This window comes from Brassica oleracea, chromosome C7, assembly GCF_000695525.1.
Source record: "Brassica oleracea var. oleracea cultivar TO1000 chromosome C7, BOL, whole genome shotgun sequence".
Classification (NCBI taxonomy): domain Eukaryota; kingdom Viridiplantae; phylum Streptophyta; class Magnoliopsida; order Brassicales; family Brassicaceae; genus Brassica; species Brassica oleracea.
This window is the reverse complement of record NC_027754.1, coordinates 9425942-9448516: the sequence shown is the minus strand read 5'-3', so window position 1 is coordinate 9448516 and position 22575 is coordinate 9425942. Positions and strand designations below refer to the sequence as shown.

Sequence of the window (22575 nt, the reverse complement as noted above, 5' to 3'; positions counted from 1 at the left end):
CACGTCGACGGATCCTCGTCCAAGCAGGGATCATGCATCGGAATTCGCCTCACATCTCTGACGAGCGAGATCTTAGAGCAGTCATTCAGGCTGGAATTCCACGCCTCAAACAACGAGGCCGAATACGAAGCACTCATCGCAGGGCTGCGTTTGGCTGACGGCTTGAAGATACGAAATATCCATGCTTACTGCGACTCCCAGTTAGTGGCAAGTCAGTTCAGCGGAGAGTATGAAGCCAGGGACGAACGGATGGATGCGTACCTCAAACTGGTCCAAAAACTGGCTCAAAAGTTTGCTGTTTTGCCCTTACGCGAATTCCCCGTTCCGAAAACGTCCAGGCAGATGCTCTCGCGGCCTTAGCATCAAGTTCTGACCCAGGACTTAAAACGGTAATTCCGGTCAAGTTCATCAAACATCCGAGCATCGGACCACCAATGGTCGTCAACCTCATAGAAGGTCAAGATGACGAAGAAGAAGAAGTTACGATACAACCGCAGCCGGAGCAATCAGATTACGGCTGCGATACCCCATGGCTGAAGACTATTCGAGACTACATTATCAACGGACACTTGCCCACCGAGAAATGGGTGGCCCGCAAAGTCCGAACATAGGCTGTGCGCTACGTAACAGTGGACGGCAAAATTTACAAATGGAGATTCTCCGAACCACTCATGACGAAGCTGAAGCTCGGTCTCTACGTAGCGACCGAGCGTTCGTTCCGCTCGATCGCTACGTAGCGACCGAACTCTTCCGAAACGTCGATACAACATTAGTCCATGCATTCTCGGCTACCCTTCGATGCTATCTCCAGAAGACCGTAGCGAACCCATTTCATGTTTCCCGCCATTCTAAGTCATCAATCAAACTTTACCGTAAAAACCGCGGAAAGTTCGTTCTTTATCGAAAGAAGCCGTAATAAACGCTTCGAATCAGAAGACGGCCCAAAGGGACCTAAGACATGACTCGAGGCCCAACTTACGATTTCCTAACCAACAGCCCGTAAGCCGCATGACGGTTTACGCTTGGTTCGCAAGGAAAGATAAATGTCAAGTTTTCGCGGATAAATACGAAATTTTGAGGATAATTACGAGGATCGAAAAAAATAGAATATCTCCATTTTTACGCTATGACGGCTTAAGAGCAGAAGATGAAAAGCGCAAACCGACCTAGGAGCCAGTATATAAGGAGTCCTAGGCGAGAAGCATGGGAGGACTTTTCTCAGAGCAAACTTAGCACTTAGAGCAATTAGGCATATTTCTGTTTTTGTTATTCGAGCTGTGACTCAACTAGGTTATTGCCGTCTTAGGGTTTTAAAACTAGGAATCTCGCCGATAGCTCTCATAGCCCAGGCTCTTACCTTGTTGTAATGCCCAAACGCGAATTCGGAATAAGATCTACTTTGCTCTCTTTTCGATTTCTTATACTTTATCGTTGTTATTCTTGTGTTCTGATTGCTTGGCGTGTGGTATTAGCAGATATCCGGGACCTCTAGGAAATTAGGGTTTTCCTAGTTTCCTTATTTAAACGGAAATCGACAGTGCGAATTTCGGTTCCCACAATTCCTACCCCGTAATCGTAAACGCCAACCTGACTAACTGAGAAGTTGCGTTTTTATTGAATAAACTGCGCAAGTATAGGAAAGCAATCGGGTACTCTCTCGAGGATATTCATGGTATCTCTCTAGACCTGTTCATGCACCGAATTCACCTAGAAGATGACTCCAAATCGTAAGTAGAAGGCTAAACCCAAATCTGGAAGAAGTAGTTTAGAAGGAAATTATTAAGCTTCCAGATGCTGGAGTCATTTACCCAATTTTGGATAGTAACTGGGTGAGCCCTGTGCACGTTGTACCTAAAAAATGAGGTATTACAAGGGTGAAAAATGATAAAGACGAACTCATTCCGATGCGAACCGTCACTGGACATTGAATTTGTATCGATTATAGGAAGCTTAACGCCGCCACCAGAAAAAGTCACTTTCCCTTACCCTTCAATGATCAAATGTTGGAAAGATTGGCGAATCACCAATATTTCTGTTTTCTTGACGGAAATTCTTGATTTTTCCAAATCCCTATACATCCTGACGATCAAGAAAAGACCACCTTTACATATCCTTACGGAACATTCACATACCGCAGAATGCCATTCGGTCTTTGTAATGCCCCTGCCACTTTCCAACGATGCATGATGTCAATCTTTACAGATATGATAGAAGATTTCATGGAAATCTTTGTGGACAATTTCTCAGTCTATGGATCCAGTTTCAAAAACTGCCTCGATAACCTATGTAAAGTTTTGGCAAGATGTGAAGAAAACAACCTTGTTCTAAATTGGGAAAAATGCCACTTCATGGTTAACGATGGAATCGTCCTAGGACACAAATTATCTGCTGCCGGTATAGAAGTAGATCGATCCAAAATTGAGGTAATGACCGGTTTACCTGCACCCACAAATGTAAAAGATGTCAGAAGTTTTCTCGGACATGCCGGATTTTATAGGAGGTTTATACATGATTTCAGCAAAATTGCCAGACCGCTTACAGCCCTCCTGTGCAAAGAAAGTCAAATTTGACTTCACACCAGAATGCACAAAATCTTTTGAAGAAATAGAGAAAGCCTTAATAACTGCCCCCGTCGTGCAAACACCTGACTGAAATCTTCCTTTCGAAATTATGTGTTATGCGAGCGATTTCGCTGTAGGAGCAGTTCTAGGTCAAAAGAGAGACACAGAGCTACATGTTGTTTACTATGCCAGTCGAACTCTCGATGAGGCACAAAGGAATTATGCAACAACAAAAAAATAACTACTTGCTGTAGTTTATGCATTTGAAAAATTTCGCCAATACCTAGTTGGTTCGCAAGTCATTGTTCATACCGACCATGCTGCAATAAAATATTTGATGCAGAAGAAAGACGCGAAACCACGACTTTTGCGATGGATCCTGCTACTCCAAGAATTTGATATATAGATTAAAGACAAACAAGGAGTAGAAAAGGGAGTCGCAAATCACCTTTCCCGAATACGAGTAGAGGATGACGTCCCCATTGACGATTTATTGCCAACAGAGAATGTTTACCAAACTGATTCATCATTCGTTGGTAACGTATGTCTTACATCCGAGGAGCCATCGATCGACACCGGCGATGCTATGTCGATTGACATTCCCGATGATCAGGACCAAGACAGTTCATCCATAACCATTACTATTGATATAAAAGTCAGTGTCGCCTGCAACACCTTGCATCCCGAACACGATTCTCCCGGAGATAGAAGTTTAAATCCACGCAGTCGAAAGAAGTTTAAGGGATAGACCTTGGTACGCTGATATAGTAAACTATCTAGCTGCTGACGTGGAACCTGAAGAGCTCAAGGGTTATACAAGAAAAAAAAATTTAGAGAGGTTAGGAGATATCATTGGGATGAACCATACCTCTACAAACATTGCTCTGACGGGATATATAGACGTTGTGTTGCCTCAACTGAAATTCCAGACATTTTATTCCAATGCCATGGATCCGACTACGCTGGACATTTTGCGACCTTTAAGACGGTATCCAAAATTCTTCAAGCAGGTTTCTGGTGCCCAACTATGTTTCGCGATGCTCATGCATTCATAGCACAATGCGACAGATGTCAACGAAGAGGAAAAATAAGCAAAAGACACGAAATGGAACATTAATCTATTTTAGAGGTTGAAGTCTTTGATTGCTGGGGGATAGACTTCATGGGTCCTTTCCCTTCCTCATACGGGAACAAATATATCCTAGTTGCTGTCGATTATGTTTCCAAATGGGAGAAGCAGTAGCTTCCCCAACAAATGACGCGTCTGTAGTTATCAAGCTTTTCAAGAGCATTATTTTCCCAAGATTTGGAGTTCCTTGGGTAGTCATAAGTGACGGTGGCTCCCATTTATTAACAAATTCTTTGACGGATTACTCTGGAAGAACAGAGTTCACCACAAAGTTGTTACGCCTTACCATCCAAAAACAAGTGGACAAGTAGAAGTCTCAAATCGAAAAATCGAAGAAATATTAGAAAAGACCGTAAGAATTTCTAGGAAAGATTGGTCTAGAAAACTGGACAATGCACGTTGGGTTACCGGACTGCATTCAAAACTCCATTAGGAACAACCCCATTTCACATGCCGGAAACAAAAAAGGTTCATGTACTTACATGAGGAAAATGATGTATTTGGGGCAATTTGGAGACTTCTTGAGAGCTTTGCTGGAAACAAAGAATGAGTCAATTATTGAGTCAGAATATCGACCGACGATCACCAAGAATAATCTATCGATGGTGGGTTATTACCATCGATCGAAAGTGAAGCCACCCGCGAGTTAATGACAAATTAAGAAGATTGCAAGTTTCACAAAAGTTCCAATAATCACATTTTAAGTCCATGGCCGCCTGTTAGGCTATATTATTAGGGTTTTGTATCATTTTAGAGGCAAACTTTCCTAGAGACCTTTTAGACCTAGTTTGGAGAGAAGCAACCCTTCTACCATTGGAGAGAGCTTAGGATTGGAGAGAGAGATCTGAATTGCATAACAGAGACGATCTTGAACTCCCTTGCTTTCATTACTCTATTTATTGTTTCTCTTGCTATTCATTTATTTAAGTACTATTCAGAGCATCATCATAACCATGTCTCTTATATATATGTCTGAGTAGTCTAACTGTTAGATTTAGGTTTCTCAGAAGGTTGATTTATGTATTGCTAACTTAAATTGTTACCAGGGTGTTTAAAATATAGTTTTTCATCTAGTTGCTCTTAATGCTAAGTTTAGGATTGATCACCCTTTAACTTAGATATTAGGATTAATTGAGACAAGTAATATCTTGACCCAATACCTGAAACTAAACTAGTATGATCTAACTGACTAGACACTCACAAAAGTTTTTCTAATAAGTTAGAGAACACTAATCAAACCCATTCGTAAAGTTTTCTAGAAGAAGCATCGATCGACGTGACAATCGTTGTGTCGATCGATATTTGGTAAGGTGTATCGATCGAAATTCTTTAAGAATCATCGATCGACACTTTCTCCTGATTGATATACGAATGTTGAAATCCGAGATCTAGATATAGATAATCCAATTGATTTTACCTAAGTTTGAGTTCGAGAACAATTAATATATATTAACCCCTAATAACAGAAATAAGTTGCTTACTTATCATACCTAAGATAATACCTGAATCTAGCTATTTCTCCAACTGTTAACAACCTCAAATCAATCCAATCGAACAACTACCTTGTTCACCATTTCATTTACTGCTTAAAACCAATTAATCTAGCTTTATTTTGAAGACTATAAATCTACTATGTAATCCTAGAGTCTCTGTGGATTTGATCCCTAAGTACTACATCTAAACCTTATTTGAGAGAGTAATTCACTCCTTAGGGTAATTTGAGTGATATCACTCCCTAAGGCATCAAGGAGATAAAAGGCAATCAAGAAAATTCTTGCGTTTGCTATCAAACAACTATCAAGGGTAAGACCAACGTCTTATAGCAATCATAGGAAAAACCCCGGTCCCACATACAGAGGACCCGGAGGTTGAAGAACTTGCTGAGGTGCCTCTGGTTTATGGAGATTCAAGCATGAATCTGAAGAAATGCTCTAAACTTTTAGCGGATCTGATGCACATATCAATAGATTTCCTCATCTCTAACTCCGATTGCTTCATATGGTCTCATGTAGACCTGCCAAGAATAGACTTGGAAATCATTATGAAGAAGCAACAGGTTAATTCTCTACACCAGCTCGTGAGGTAGAAAAGAGGAAATTTTCTCCTGAACAGGACACCATCACTCAACGACAAAGTGAGGAATCTACTAGATTATGGGGTTTATAAGAGATTTGCAATACCCGGAATGGCTGGACAACGTAGTAGTTCGTAAAAAAATGGAAAATAGCGATTTTGCATAGACTTCACCATTCTCAATAAGTCCTGTCCAAAGGATCCCTTTCCTCTACCTTACATCGACAAGCTAGTGGACAACAATATGACACCAGCTGATGAGCTTCATGAATGTTTTCTTCGGATACAACCAGATTCCGATGCACTCGGACGACCACGAGAAAATCTCCTTCATAACATCCATGGGAATCTACTACTATAAAGTTATGCATTTTGGCCTGAAGAATACCGGCTGCACTTACCAGAGATTGGTAAACATGATGTTTGCCAAGAAAATCGGCCAGACCATAGAAGTTTGCATAGACAATATGCTCGTCGAATCCCTAGAAGTAGAATACAATATATATCTCATCTACAACCTGCATGTTTATTGGTGTTAGGTGGGGAGGGGGGTTTATACTTACATAGTTTATCCAAGACCAAATCGATAAACGAAAACAAAGCAAAAAATATTTAAGACCACTTTCATGAATAATTAGACATAAATCACGCGCTTGGCCATATAGAAATTATATTGAGGATCATAAATAAATGCCTTGTAAACATTGGGGGGGGAGGGGGGGTTGGGGGGGTTGTGGAATCCACCTTGGGATATTGGTTTGATTAAGAATTTATTAATGATTTATACAAAAAAAATTGGATAGTGAGTATCGTAAAAGACAAAACATGAAATTATTTGAAAAATATGTTTACAAAAAAATTGTAGCATGGCGCAAAGAGTATTGTTAAACATAAAATCACATGTAATATTTTTTTTCATAGTATGTAAAATAGCATAATTATCTAACGTTAATAAGCTTGTAGGATTTTAATTCAAGATTACTTTCACAAACTTATTAATATTTTTTTTGCGTTTTAATACATGCAAATTTTGAATATCAGAGCTTATTTACTTAACTTTATACAACTTTCGCAGCTTAGTTTCATGACTTCACATATCCTCTTTTCCAATTTTCTCGTTTGTCAAAAAGAAAGAAGAATTTTTTTCTAAGCAAATGGAAGTTACAAACACATACAAATAAAAGGGTAAATCTTTCAAATAGCCTTTTAAAAAAACAAATTTCCTAAAAAAAAACAAAAGTTAAAGTGGCCAAATTAGTTTTTAGTAAAAGGTTTAATGAAAATTCTATCTTTATTTATAATTTTAATTAATTATTTATTAAATATGTAAAATTAAATAAATATCTATAGTTTAGTTTTCTGAAATTTCCTTTCTTCTAAAAAAAATTCAATATTTGTTAAAAATTGTTTTTAAAACCATTTTCCTTGGGAATAAAACACCTTTCTGAACGTGTCTGATATCTTTTTAAATTTATAAAAAATGTGAATTGAGTTATGTGTAAATAGATTTCATGAATGTAACTTGTATGTATATTTAGTAAGTTATTTCTAAATGTTTATAATATCTTTCTGAATTAGATTTATTTGCATACTTAAAAAGGTATTACATAATATATAACATCTTTAAAAAGATTATGAATTTTTTTAAAAAATATGTATAATATATTTATACAATTTAGATATAAAATTCAAGAAAATCTTACTAAAACGTTAGGAAGATGTTGTAATATTAAGAATATTTCTCTAAATTTACATACAATTCAAATTCGGTCAGTTATTAATAAATATATATATCAAGAAGCTTCTTTTGAATACACATTTAAGATTTATTTTTAAACTAGTGGTATTCCGGCGCGTAAGGTTCGTATGTTTTATTATACATGAATTTACTATTTATTTTATGATCTTAGTAAAGAAAATATTTTTAAAATATAAAGATGAATATATGTTGAAAGAGAATGATATTTTTCCTAATCCATTTGATTGTGGTTGGCTACCATAGTGTATTACTATGTTTTGTAGTTGTGTTAATTCAAAGTGGAATAGCATAAGTGGTTGTGACTGATCCATTAGAATAAAAAGCCGGTATTCGTAAAAAGTTAATTTAGTTGAAATTTAAACATATAAAGTAAAATTGATGTTTGAGAAAGAAAAATGTAAATGCCTGTGCTTTTTGGATCATCATGTTTGAAGGAATATAACACAGCCTTGTTGACCACCAGAGTCATGTATTTTAGCAACCACTAATGGTGCTTATGCTTCTGTTGCTGTGAACCCGACCCATTCACTTTGTCGTTTCTGTTGTTGATTTTATGTTCAGAAAATTGTGTATGCGTCTGATGTTGCTGATGCTTTCTCTCCACATTTGTTTTTTATTGAGACATAAAAGACGTAACTAAATCAGTATTTAGAAAGGATGGTATCAGAGTTTTTTCTTACTCTTAAGGAACCTTTTACATAATAAGAAGTTATGCATAAAGCTCCTTGCAACCTGCCCAAAATGAGCCAACATTAGAGGAACCTTAGGACACTACTGACAGCAAAATAACACATGGTCTAATTATAATTATTCAGCAGAGTAGCAACGACATCCCTTGGTTTGTGTTAGCCAATGCTAGTAGTTGGTCATATTTGGAAAATCTGAACACTGCATCAGTTATTGGATTAACTGATTCCGTCAACAGATGAAACGCAGCGGATATAAAGAGGGGAGTAAGAGATTTTGAATTTGTTGTTGCTCGGTTTAGCTTCGAACCCACTTATCGAATAGAGTGAACTTTCACTGAACAGGTGTCTGAATGTGTTGAGACGGTGAGCGTTAACAGAACCATAAAGCTGCAATTACATATGAAAGGTATATGGTCATGCACTTGCACCTAATGAGTAAATAGTCTTGATCTTTATGGTTTTCACACTATAGTATGAATAGATTAATTTTCTGTTAGATACATCTAATTATTGAGACAACAAATGCGATGCGATTGATGTAATTGATATCTTGCATATTTACATGTTTTTAGTCTTCATATCTTGTACATTTTGATCATATAGATTAGGAATTAGGCCTCTTTAGAATCCATATTGCATGCATTGTCCTTATTAGGTGTTGGAGTGTCCTATGGAGTGATTGGAGGTGTTTAGAAGCATTGTGGTTCAAGAAGAGATGGAAAATGAAGTTTGTTCGGTATTGGACGATCATGACGCGGGTTAAACCAACACGGGTTCACCTACCCGTGTCACCGAAGCGAGATAAAGCAACGAAGAACTCCAGCGCGGGGTGAGCGACGCAGGGAGCTGTACCCGCGCGCATGAACCGAAGGCGCGACGATGAGCCAACCCGGGTTGAGCGACGCGGGGAGTTGCACCCGCGCGCATGAACCAAAGGCGCGACGACGGGCTGACGCGGGGAAGCTAGCGCGGGTTGTAGCCGTCGATTTCTACCCGAGTCTAGACTTATCCTTACTCGATTTTCAACAATTTTTAAGGGCTTTTTAGACTTTTTAATGGAAACCATTATGTTTTCTAGGGATTGTATAAATACCCTTGTAATCCCAAAGTTGGAAATTATTTTCTTTTCTCTCTAAGAACACATAAACCTCTTTAAAGAAAATTTGGATCTTGAATCATTTTCCATCTATATTCTTTGTATTTGTGTGATTATCTTGCTCTCTAATCATGTTTAACCTTGAATCATCCATGGTTTTGGGGTTATTCATGTCTATTGGTGAGTAGACTAATCTTGGATTCATGGGCTAGGGTGATTAAGGGTGATTAGAGAAGATCTAGGGTGTTTAGTGTTAGATTTATTTGTTTCCATGCTTGTTGAGGGTTCTCAATGTTATTTTAGTCTTGATCATACTAAAATAGATCTCTAGGCATTTCCTGCCCACAAGGTGTATGATGAGATGCATGGACCAACTCTTCAATGCTTTTAGCTTGCTTTACCTAAGAGATTAGTTGCTAAAGGAGTTAAGATTGCTATTAGACTTGTTCTCCATGTTTGCTTTAGTAACATTCAACCTAAGAGATTAGATGCTTCAGTTGCTTTACCAAAAGAACATTCATCTAGAGATAGAGCTTGTTTAGCTTAGTGTCTAGGCATAAGAAAAGTGTTTGATTGATATCTTGCCACCCTTAGATTGGATCTACATCACCCAAGATCAAATGTCTAGCCCCATGAGTCCTCTTGCTTCATATTGAGAAAGAAAGATCATTACTTTATTGCATTAACTTATTAATTTTTAGTTCATACCATCTTTAAAACCGGATTGCACTTAGCTTAAGCATGAACTTGCATTCCCTTAGCTTTAGAATCACCTAGGATTGGTTCGACAATCTTTTATACTACAACATTTGATTAGGAGCCTTGAAATCTCCTAACATCAGTAATGTCTGGTACCATACCTTGCTATGCGAGTGTTGGCTCAGATCTTGAAGAGCTGAGACACCAAGATCTTCCGTCTCCATCATGGTTTTTCTACTCTCTAGTTTTATCTCTAGACAGAGCCTCTCTACTGACATTGCCAACCTCTCTCTTTGATCATCAGAAACCTGGAAAGAAAAGACTACTTTAATTTTTACTCTCATCTAGTTCCCTTTGGTGAATTTAGTAACTAAGAAATTTGAGAATAACTTCAGTAATATGTTTGTAACCTGACGACACCGACATCGTTGGAAGACACCACTCGCTATAACTTCGTCGAGAATTTTTACCATGAAATATAACACCATCCGCTATCAGTTTGACGCCCGATCAGCTTGCTGGTACAAAGAACAATCAAACTCATTTGACTCTGATGAATGAGAGAACAATGACAATCAGATGGTCAATTGACAGTGTTTAGAATTATACTTGTATTTGGAACAATGTTTTCCAAAAGATGTGCCTACAGCCTTGGCATGAGCAACTTCACCACTATCTATTTCATGCTCCATCCGTTTGTCTACGTCGTCCATGTCACTCAGATAGTATATGCTATCCATATAACCACAAATCAAAGGGTGATTTATAACAAAAGTGTAGTAGAAACATGAAAGGGAAAATAATTCACCTTTTCTTGAGAGTGCCATTATAGACAAGCCCATTGATTTTTTATTCAGAATGAGGTTCAGCATCATCAGGCATCGCCTTTGGAGCCCTTTTCGGTATCCATAAATATGTAGTTATCATTCTGAAAAATCAACTGAGCAGAGCAAAAAAAGGTTTTGAAATTTACTTATGCAGTTAAATCATAAAACAAAAACCCAACAACAGACTCAAGGCAAATTTAACAACAAAAGCTAACCTAAAAATCACTGCAAACTCCTTAGTGAAAACCTTAGAATCCAAAACGTCACGTACTTATCAGATCACTTCTAAAACACAGCCAAGATAAATAAGTATTCATCATCCCCATAAAAAAATTCCTAAGAATCACACTTTTCCCATTGAAAAAAATTAACCTGTGATGGCGTTTCGGTAATTGAAAGCGAGATGAAAGATTAAAAAATGAAACTAAATCAGCATTATAGAATTTGGAGGGAGCTTGAGAGAGAGGTGTATAAGTCGCCATCGTCGGAACTGTTTGGTAGAACTAACTGTTCTTCTGGATCGCGTCTGAGTTGTGGTGTCCATGGTGGGATATTTATACTCAAACCTTCAGCCGGTTACTGTGGGATGCGAAGAGGTCGATTGATTGCTTCCCAGTTGAAGGAATGGGATAATCACGCAGAAGATCGGAGTTAAGCACATAATAATGGAAGGCTGAGACGTTACTGGAAGGTGAAAGGGGATCTCTGAAAATTTAGTAGACAAGAAGACGATGAGGAAACCTAGATATTGACTGGGCATCCTATTTTGTTAATAAAGCCAATCCACAATCTGTTACAAAAAAAAACAGTCTAAGCAAATTGTTTACAAAGCTCATCCGACCCACTCCAAGCAAACGCAGTTAAACGCAGATTCGCCTTGTGTTTGAGAGTGCCACGTGTCCAACAACGCATCCTTCTTGATGATGTGGAGGCATGTGAAGAGAGGTAAGCGTCTTTTATTGTAATAGATATAAATTTATAAGAATTTTCCTAAATTTTAATGAAGATATTATGCATATTTATAAATATCTTATAAACATTTTGGAAGATATTATTTATATTCGGAAAGGTATTCATAAACTCGAATTAAGGAAAATATTATACATACACATTTAGAAATGTCTTTCTATTTTTAAATAAAAATCATTTTGAAAAATATGAAACTAAAAATAAAAATTTAAATTTTAGAAAAAAAAACAATTAAAATTTGAAAAATTGCATAAAAACTGTTAAAAGAGATAGTTAGTGACATTTTAACGTTGAAGTTATTTGACTAGCATTTTTAACCATCAATGTGATATCACTGTCATAAAAAAACTTCCAAACAAGTTTACTGGTTTTCAAGATCGGTACTATTCATTTCCGGTTAAAATCGATGATGTGTCAGTTTTTTTCTTCTAACTTTTATCAGATTAATGAATAATAAAATACTCCAAATACATAAAAATTCAAAACTTTTGAAAATTCCAAAAAAAAAGTTAACAAATCTAAAACAAATATTTAAAATTGTAAACATTTAAATTTTTTTTAAAAAAAATTACAAAATTAATAAAAACTTATTTTTTTAAAAATCCAAAAGATAAATTTTGATAAATTATTAAAAATTTCAAATTTTATTTTGACTTAAATTTAAAAAAAAAAACACAAAATAATTACCGACATATCAGCGTCATCAGTAATAATATATCAGAAACGTTAACCAAGTTTATGATATGTCAAAACCGTCATCGTTGTTGGCCGTATGTTGGACAACGTCATTGTCAACAAGGAAAGGTCAAAAACCATCATAGTAACTGCCGAAATATTAGAAGCTTTCACTATCAATGGGTATATATTTGAAATCACCATCGTCAACAAAGACATCAGAAGCCATCAACAAACTTTACTGTCGTCAATGACGATATATCGAGGAAATTCAACTGAGCGATAAAGTGCGACTTTTCTCTGAGCGATAAAGTGCGACTTTTCCACCGTGTCGCCACTAGCAGCCGCTCGCCGGCGTCTCAGACGCCTGATATCTTCCTCTGTCAATGCTCGGTCACCGATGGGTAAAAGGAAAGGGCCAAAGCACAGATCTCCTCCAAAAGGTAGCAGATCTACAAAGGTTTCAACCTCTTTTCCAAAGATGCCGCCTACAGACGCCTCTTTAGACTCTCCGACCGGAAGCGCCGCTGCGGATCTCCCTGCAACGCCGAAGAATTTGTCCACTGTTCAGCTGGATAATAAAGCTCTTACAGGTCTCGACCCCCAATCGAAACCTTCAGATGTCCCTGTGATCGCTATTGAAGCAGATCCAGACACCACAAATGAAGAGCAACATGAAACCACCACCATGACTCCGGTCAGTAAACCAGTCACTCCTGAGATCGCTTTGGCAGATCTGGAACCGATGAATGAAGCTGAGACTGAAAAGGAAGAACAAGTCTCTGAAAATCCAGGTACTGTTGTTCCTAAGACATCAGTTCCAAACTCAACCGCAGTGCCTGAAAAGGAAGCTGATTCGAAGCTACCAGCCTCTCCACCAAAGACTACTTATTGTTCTACGGTCAAAGGTACCAGGCAGCTCAAGAAGAATTGTGATTCTTACATACTTCCGTCAGGAGAAGCTTGTGTGAAGATACCAAATTCTGTCATAGAGAAACATAGGAAATCATGGGATTGCTTTGTCATTGGTCAATTCTATGCCGACCCGCCTTCACAGGGAACAATCCACAACATTGTTAATGGGATTTGGAGTAAGCAATACAGAGATATAGCTGTATCGAAAATGGAGGGCTTCGCTTACCTGTTCCGAATCCCAAACGTCTCCACTCGGAATCGTGTCATCAACCAGCGACTGTGGCAAATTGATGGAAAAACAATGTTTGTTGCTAAATGGGAACCAGGTGTAATTCCTTCAAAGCCTGAACTATCCGAAGCTCCAATATGGCTCGAGTTGCGTCAGGTCCCCCTTCAGTTCTTTAATGAAGATGGGCTCGAACGTATAGCGAGTCTGGTAGGAGATCCTAAATTTTTACACCCTTCCACCGCCAACAAAACAAACCTCAAGGTCGCTAAGGTCTTCACCATCATCGACCCAAGGAAACCACTGCCGGAAGCGGTCAACGTTCAGTTCGAAGCTGGTAAAATAAGTCGTGTGTTTGTCTCGAGCCCATGGATGCCTCCTGTTTGCAGTCATTGCAAGGAGATAGGCCATACATCGAGCAAATGCAAGCTGGCTCCTATTACTTGCATCCCTTGTAACTCTTCCTCTCATGGCCCTCTCAACTGTCCCAAACTCAAGATTACAGAAGGAAGAGGGAGAAAGACACGTAGAGCAAAACCGAAGGAGAAACAATGGTTACTAGTTAATCCTAAGCACCAAGACCCGCCAACCCAGGACACTCCGTCCAAGCTTGGAACAGCTTCTGATTTTGTGACAGGTGAATGCAGTAAATCATCTTTGGAGCTACGGATCCAGGGAGATAGTTCCAAGCCTAAAGGAAATAAAAGCGAAATTTCATCTGGTGTAGAACCTGACTCTTCCGACATTGAATCATCTGAGGAATCATCTGAGGAAGAGGAGGGCGAAATCCTGGAAGACGAGGAGGAGGATTACCGACTTGTCCATAAGAAGAAATTTGGAAAGTTTCATGATCCACAGGGCAAGGGCCCCACCAAAGCTTGATTTATGTCGGCACAACTTTTTTGTTGGAACATTCGCGGCTTGTCACCGCAACGGTTTCAAAAAATGGATAAAGGTAAATAAACCTATTTTCAGAGGGTTAATAGAAACCCATGTCAAGCAGTCGAAGAGGCAGAAGTTTGTAAATAATTTGCTCCCGGGCTGGTTTTTTGAAGACAATTACGGTTTCTCTAATCTTGGTAAGATTTGGATTTTATGGCATCCTTCTGTTTCTGTCACAGTGGTGCATAAATCACTTCAGATGGTCACATGTGAAGTTACTATCCCTGGTCACACTGCTTTCTTCGCCTCTATTGTCTATGCATCCAACTGCCATGATGAAAGGAAAGTTCTTTGGGACTCTATTTCAGACCTGGGATGCTCTCAAGTAATTAATGGTAAGCCTTGGATTGTGCTCGGTGACTTCAACCAGACACTATCTCCACAGGATCACTCACTCAACACGTCCTCGAGAGTGGACAGCCGTATGCGACTATTTCGGGAATGTCTTCTAGAGGCTGACTTGCAGGATTTGAACTACCGAGGAAACACTTTCTCCTGGTGGAATAAGAGTAAGGTCCTTCCTGTTGCAAAGAAGCTAGATAGGGCTCTAGTTAATGATGAGTGGGGCAATTCTTTCCCCACTGCAGTTGCTTCTTTCTGCTCACCAGGCTTCTCAGATCACGCGCCGATCTCTATCTCCTTGAGCATCAGTTCGCCCTCTATCAAGCGTCTGTTCAGATTTTTTAATTTCTTGCTGCAAAACAGTGAGTTCCTACCGATGATAGCTGAAAAGTGGTTCTCAATTAATGTGACTGGTTCTGCAATGCTTCGCGTCTCCCTTAAACTGAAATGCCTGAAGAAATTTATCAGAGATTTTAGCAGGCTCAACTACTCTGGTATTGAGTTGAGAACGCAGGAAGCCCATATAGCGCTATTGCTGGCACAAGACATGACTCTCGCCAACCCCACCATTGAAAATGCAGAGAAAGAGCTTGAATGCTCCCGAAAATGGCAAGTTCTGTCCAAGGCGGAAGAGAGTTTCCTCATGCAAAGAGCCTCAATTTCTTGGTTAGGTCTGGGGGACGCAAGTACATCCTACTACCATCGATTAACCAGCACGAGGAGAGCGGCGAACCATATTCATTTCCTAGCTGACGAAAATGGTGGACGAATCGAAAACCAATCAGAGATTGAGGAGCATTGCGTCGAGTATTTCTCTAAGTTACTGGGCGGCCCTGTATCTTCGCAGCAGTTTGAACAATCAGACCTTGACCTACTCTTTGATTTCTCCTGCCCTAACGAGGTGAGTGATGGCTTCTGTAAGCAGTTCACACCGCAGGAAATAAAAGACGCTTTCTTCTCCCTCCCAAGCAACAAGGCCAGCGGTCCGGATGGCTATACTTCAGAGTTCTTCAAAGCTACATGGAGCATCATTGGACCGGAAGTCTCGCAAGCTGTTTTGGAATTTTTCTCATCAGGCAGTCTCTTAAAGCAATGGAATGCCACAACAATGGTTCTAATTCCTAAGATCACTAACGCCTCATCTACAGCGGATTTTAGGCCAATCTCTTGCCTAAATACAGTTTATAAAGTGATATCTAAGCTGTTAGCTACGCGTCTTAAGTCGATCCTGCCTCAGATCATTTCACAGGCTCAATCAGCTTTCATGCCAGGCAGACTACTGGCTGAGAACGTAATGCTTGCTACTGATCTGGTGCAAGGGTACAACAGAGCAAATACCACCCCTAGAGCAATGCTAAAGGTTGATCTGAGGAAGGCCTTTGATACACTCAGATGGGATTTCATCATAGGGACCCTCAAGGCGCTCTCAATTCCTAATAAGTTCATCAGATGGGTTCACCAATGCATTTCTTCAGCCTCCTTCACAATCTCGGTTAATGGCAGCAGCAGTGGAGTTTTCGAAAGCACTAACGGTATACGGCAAGGAGATCCCATTTCTCCTTACATCTTTGTCCTTGCTATGGAGGCTTTTTCCAGACTTCTACTTTCTCGATTTGAGAGTGGACAAATTGGGTATCACCCGATGACATCTGAAGTTAAACTGACACACCTCATGTTTGCGGACGACGTAATGGTCTTCTTCGATGGAAGTCCAAACTCCCTCCATGAAATATCTGACTGCCTTGACGATTTTGGTACCTGGTATGGGTTGAGGTTAAACAGGAATAAGACAGAGGTCTTCACATCTGGCTTGAGCGACTCTGAAACTCTTGCTATTGCCCAGTACGGTTTCAACTCAGGCTCTCTTCCAATCAGGTACTTGGGACTTCCTCTCATGAGCCATAAACTACGAATTTCAGAATATGATCCTCTGATGCACAAGCTCATCTCTAAGTTCCGTAGCTGGGCAATAAAGACGCTAACATTTGCTGGAAGACTTCTGCTACTGAGCACAGTGATTGCCGGAATAGTTAATTTTTGGATATCGACATTCAGGTTGCCAAAAGGGTGCATCCGGAAAATTGACTCGTTATGCTGCAGGTTTTTATGGTCTGGTAATATTGATGAACAAAAATCGGCAAAAATTGCTTGGACAACGTGCTGCTTACCTAAAGAGGAAGGTGGCTTGGGGTTAAGGAACTTCTCGGTTTGGAACAGAGTGTTGCTACTTCGTTTCATCTGGTTATTATTCTCGGGAAGTAACTCTCTTTGGGTAATTTGGCAGCATCATTATCGCTTAGCAACCAAGTCATTTTGGGCCATTGAAGAGTCTACAAATGATTCATGGACATGGAAACAGCTACTGAAGCTCAGGTGTGAAGCCTTAAACTTCTGTAAAGGCGTACTAAATTCTGGGCGAAGTCTGAGTTTCTGGTACGATATATGGACACCTACGGGGCAGTTATTGAAGTATATAGGCCCTTCTGGACCTCGTGACCTGCGGATTCCCCTTACAGCAACTGTCTCCGAAGCTTGCAACTCAACTTCCTGGCTCCTTGTGCAACCCCGCAGCCAAGCGGACCTGGACTTTCATATTCATCTTACCACAATTACTCTGCCTCTCTCTGAAGCTCCTGACAAGTACGAATGGAGAGTCGAAGGAGTCCAGGAATCGGTCTACTCTTCAGCAGCTACATGGCAAAGCCTGGGACCAAAATCAGAGAGGAAACCTTGGGTTGATTGTGTATGGTTCAAGGGTTCTGTGCCTAAGATTGCATTTAATATGTGGATTGCTAATGCTGACAGGTTGCCAACTAGAGCAAGGCTCTCATCGTGGGGACTACAAATTCCTACATCGTGTTGTCTTTGCTCAGGTTCCACAGAAACAAGAGATCACTTGTTGTTGAATTGTCCATTTAGTTGGGAGGTCTGGCAACATGTTATATTTAGGCTCAACCCACCAACTCTTCCCTTCCGTGACTGGAATGAAATGCTATCTTGGATCAGATCTCCAGCCGTTTCAAGCCCTATCATCCTTCGAAAGCTAGCTGTCCAGTCAACCGTCTATCACCTGTGGAAGCAGAGAAACAATGTGTATCATAACAACAACATCATTGGACCAGTGGTGATTGCAAGGATGATATATCGAGAAGTCAAGAACACTATCATGGCAAGAAGGGATAGAAAGAAATTTCAAAACCTCTTGTCAAGTTGGATTATATGATCTTTAGGCTACTCAGCACATTTGCTCTATCTTGTTTTTTCTTCTTTTTTGCCAAGGTAGAGTACTATCTAGATTTAACTTTTTTGTAAAATCTGAACATCATTAATATGATATTAGCATTCTTAGCAAAAAAAAAAAATGACGATATATCATAAACCATTCTTCGAAGATATGCCAGAAACAATCGTTGTCATGGGAGACATATAGGTAAATTTATAGATTTTAACTTCAAAATAAAATATTAAAATTTTAAATATTTTTATTTAAAATTAGTTTTTGATTTCTTAAAAAAAATCAATATTCTTTATTTTTTTAAAAAAAATTGAATTGTAAAATTTCAATTGTTTTATGAATTTTTAGATTTTTGAAATCCAATTTTTTGAATTTTTAATGTATTTTGAGTGTTTGCTATTTATTAATTCGATTTTTTTTTTTAAAAAAAAACTGGCATATCATCAATTTTAACCGAAAATAAATAGTACCAACCACATATTTAACTTGAAGAATAAATAAACATGATTGAAGTTTTTTATGATATATATATATATCATTTTAATGGTTAAAAGTGCGAAGTAAATAACTTCAAGTGTTAGTGACTATAAATTTGAAGGCTTTTACTGTGATTTTCTCTTTATATATATATATATATATATATATAATTGTCATTTACTTATTTAATGAAATCCATTTTGGCCTTTTTGATATTTGAGTCCAAACTTGTATGTCATTTGTATTTTTGCAAATTTAGCTTTCATAAATGGTACTTGCTTAAGATGAAACCCAAACAGGGTAAAAAGAAAATAAAAGAAGAAAAAGGAATAATTAACAAAAAGAGGACATGAAGCACAGAGATTCTGCAGACTGCAGGTGTGAACAACATTATTAATAAAAACTTACCTACTACTCTCTCTACACTTTCAATTTTGCAATACAACCCTCTTTGTGTAATATCTCTCTCTCTCTCTTCTCTTCATCAGACCTCCTTCATCATCAATTTTCTCTATCTCTTCATGACGACTAGGATCCCTTTCACTGAGTCACAATGGGAAGAGCTTGAAAATCAAGCTCTTGTCTTCAAGTATTTAGCGGCAAACATTCCAGTTCCACCTTATCTCCTATTCCTCATCAGAAGACCCTTTCTCTTCTCTTCTTCTTCTTACTCCTCATCTTCCAACTTCTTTTCTCCACACTGTAAGCAAACTTTCTCTTCTTTGCTTTGACCCCTATATTTTTTATAAAGGCTGTATCTTTAGGGTTGATTTGGTCATAATGTAAAAGACTATAACGTGTTTGTGTAGTTGGGTGGAATGTGTACGAGATGGGCCGGGATGGAAAGAAAGATAGACGCAGAGCCAGGAAGGTGCCGAAGAACTGATGGAAAGAAATGGAGATGCTCTAAAGACGCTTCTCCAGATTCTAAGTACTGTGAAAGACATGCATAGAGGCAAGAACCGTTCATCAAGAAAGCCTCTGCCTCCTCCTCCTCAATTTTCTGTTCCCTCTACACCAAGTATCTTTCTAGACTTTTCTCTCGCTTCCTCCAGGTTTGGACACTAACACTCCTCTGTTTTAGTTGTTTTTCATTCTAATGGCAACATAAAACTTGACCCTGCTTTCGCTTAATGTGAAGGGCAAAAAGTAAAAGAACTGGATACATGAATGATTTCTTCTCCATAGAGCCTTCCGGGTCAATCAAAAGCTGCTCTGGCTTAGCAATGGAAGAGGACGGTGGCTCTTCTAAGTATGAGTCTCTGAAACAAAGGGAGAAGCAGCCTGATCGAAGTTGCTTTATCCTTGGCACTGAGTTAGGGACGCTTGAGAGGCCATTAATGCTTGAGGCGAAGCAAAAACAAAGAGATGATAAAGATTATGAAGAAGAAGAGCAACGGAGTAAGATATTTTATAAGTTTCTTGATGAATGGCCTTCTTCTAAGTCTTCTGGAAGCACCTCACTCTTCATTTGATTATGTTTTCATTAATGTTAACATTGTTTCTTATTTGGTTACTAATGGAGATTCTCTCACTTTTCTACTTTATTAAGAGTTCTTTTCCCTTATATAGACCAATAATGAATAATATTACCTTTGTGATCTAGTGATGCCATTTCATTTCAGTGTTAGAATTATTTTGCTGGCCTAAAACTGTTCGTACAACACAACAAACATGTTGCAAAAAAATCAAGAACAACATGTGATTATCTAAGGAAACATTCTTGTTAATAATATATCTCACTAAGTAAATTATCTAAGGATTAAGGAAAATAAGTATGTGCTCTTTTATTTGCTTATTGCAAACCAAATCTGTCATTAATTAGAAAGAAATTTAGCCATTCAATTTTCTGGAACCTTATTCTTTAAAAATATACTCCCTCCGTTTCTAATTGTAAGTAGTTTTGCTTAAAAGCACAAATATTTAGGAAGCTGTAATTTGAAAAAAATATATCATTTAATCAATTAATTCAACCAATTATAAAAAACCTAACATTATTTCATTGGTCACACAATATCCAATAAATGAAAAGATGCATTGAAATATGTAAACTACTTATATTGTGAAACAAACTCTTTTTGCTAGAACTACTTACATTTGGAAACTGAGAGAGTACTAATTAATGGTAACTCCAACCATGACACCAAATTTGGTGTTTTAATGTTGAGCTTTAATTTCCATTTCTGACTACAACACTAAATTTTGCACCAAAAATATATTGTATATTATTAATATTTAAGTTTTAATAATTTAATACATTTATTATTTGTAGTTGACTAGTTATATTTTATGTTTATTTGTTAAAATTTGATAATTTTATAATAAAAATAATATTAGTTATGTTAAATAAAACTGAAAATAAAAATAATATCTATTTTAACTATAAATAAAATATCACTAATATTAATCAACATATAATTAAATTAAAATAATATAATATATTATTTTAATATTTGGTATGATGAATAGTGGTACACCAAAACATCAAACGGCTATTTGCAAAATTGACTCAAAACTCAAAGTTAAACACAAAACTAACCTATTATTTTTTGGAAATTTCATGTGCCCTATTCACCCCACAAGTTCAGATTATTCACGAAAATGCCATTAATTTTTTTTTTTTTTGAAAATGGTATTTTTACTCTCTCAACCTCATCATCTTCAAGTATTTACAAGATTGACATTGCCATCAATACACCAACAACCATGAAAAACCAAATTGAAGCTCTTAATGCACTTCAAATCGATTTACACTCCTTCTTTCTCAATTCTTATAAACTAAAAACAACATCTCTTTCATTTTCTCTCTATATTCATCCAAAAAAACTCAAGATTTTGATTCTAATTTTTTTATGGTTCATAGAGCCATTGAAGCTTACGATTCTTGGTGGGTCACTTTTGTTTGAGATTCAGGGTGCTTGGAGAAGACTTTTGTGTGCTAAACAAGTTATCTCACTGGTTGAAACTATGAAATCAGTTTTTTTTCCAGATATGTTCGTCAGAAGACTTCCGTGTAAGTCTTCTGGCAGTAGAAGACTTACACAGAAGTCGTTTGGTCAATGCAGAGATTAGTTTTCCAATTGAATTTTAAAGGTGTTTTCAGAGACGACCTATATGGAAGTTGTCCGTTTTTGTTTGTTAAAAAAAAATCTCGAGAATACCAAAGACGACTTCCATGTAAGTCGTATAGGATAAACAGGTTTATTTTGCATTTGACAAGACTGTGTCAGAAATTTGACTTCTCCTAGACGACTTACTTGTAAGTCGTCCGAAAGAAAAATAAAACTGCAATATTTTGTTATAATTAGACGACTTCCATGTAAGTCGTTTCAGGTTACTTTTGCAATTGAAAAATAACTTAATATTTAATTTTATCTGGACGACTTACATGGAAGTCTTCTTGGATTTTATTTCGAGATTCTGGTCAAACCTTGGTTATTACAGAAGACTTCCGTGTAAGTCGTTTACCGGAAGACTTCCATGTAAGTCGTCCAGATAAAATTAAATATTTAAGTTTTATTTTTCAATTACAAAAGTAACCTGAAACAACTTACATGGAAGTCGTCTAATTATAATAAAATATTAAAGTTTTATTTTTCTTTTGGACGACTTACAAGTAAGTCATCTTAGAAAAGACAAATTTCTGACACAATCCGGTCAAATGAAAAACTAACTTGTTTATCCTAGACAACTTACCGGAAAGTCGTCTAGGAAAAGTCAAATTTCTAGACGACTAACCGCGAAGTCGTCTAGGAAAACTCAAATTTCTGACACAATTCGGTCAATTGCAAAAATGACCTAAATGGATGACTTTCCTAGAAGACTACCAGAAGACTTCCGTGTAAGTATTTTACGTCAATGTTTATAAACTTTCATTTTCTCTAAAACTATAAAGAAATTTTAACAGTTTCTTGTTAATTCATGTATATTAGTCGATATTTAGGCTCTTGAATTAAATTCA

The 22575-nt window shown here is 37.7% G+C and overlaps 1 protein-coding gene and 1 long non-coding RNA gene across 5 annotated transcripts; one reads left to right on the top strand and one right to left on the bottom strand.

The window, feature by feature from the left end:
• Positions 1 to 7875: 7875 nt before the first annotated feature.
• LOC106305926 lies at positions 7876 to 11683 on the bottom strand. 4 transcript variants are annotated; one of them, XR_001263096.1, is made up of 6 exons: positions 11206 to 11683; positions 10815 to 11118; positions 10616 to 10738; positions 10417 to 10524; positions 10168 to 10314; positions 7895 to 8598 (listed from the first exon to the last, which is right to left on the bottom strand). It is a non-coding gene; the product is annotated as an uncharacterized LOC106305926 (long non-coding RNA). The 4 variants fall into 4 exon arrangements; XR_001263094.1 differs by having other exon boundaries at positions 7897 to 8598; positions 10815 to 10946; positions 11049 to 11680; XR_001263095.1 differs by having other exon boundaries at positions 7876 to 8254; positions 10815 to 11681.
• A 7351-nt stretch (positions 11684 to 19034) lies between these two features.
• LOC106305924 (growth-regulating factor 6) lies at positions 19035 to 20133 on the top strand. The gene is given in 5 exon segments (XM_013742353.1): positions 19035 to 19316; positions 19424 to 19455; positions 19457 to 19560; positions 19562 to 19669; positions 19756 to 20133. Coding segments are annotated over 5 exon segments (759 nt in total). The 5' UTR covers positions 19035 to 19135; the 3' UTR covers positions 20090 to 20133.
• The last annotated feature ends 2442 nt before the right edge of the window (positions 20134 to 22575 follow it).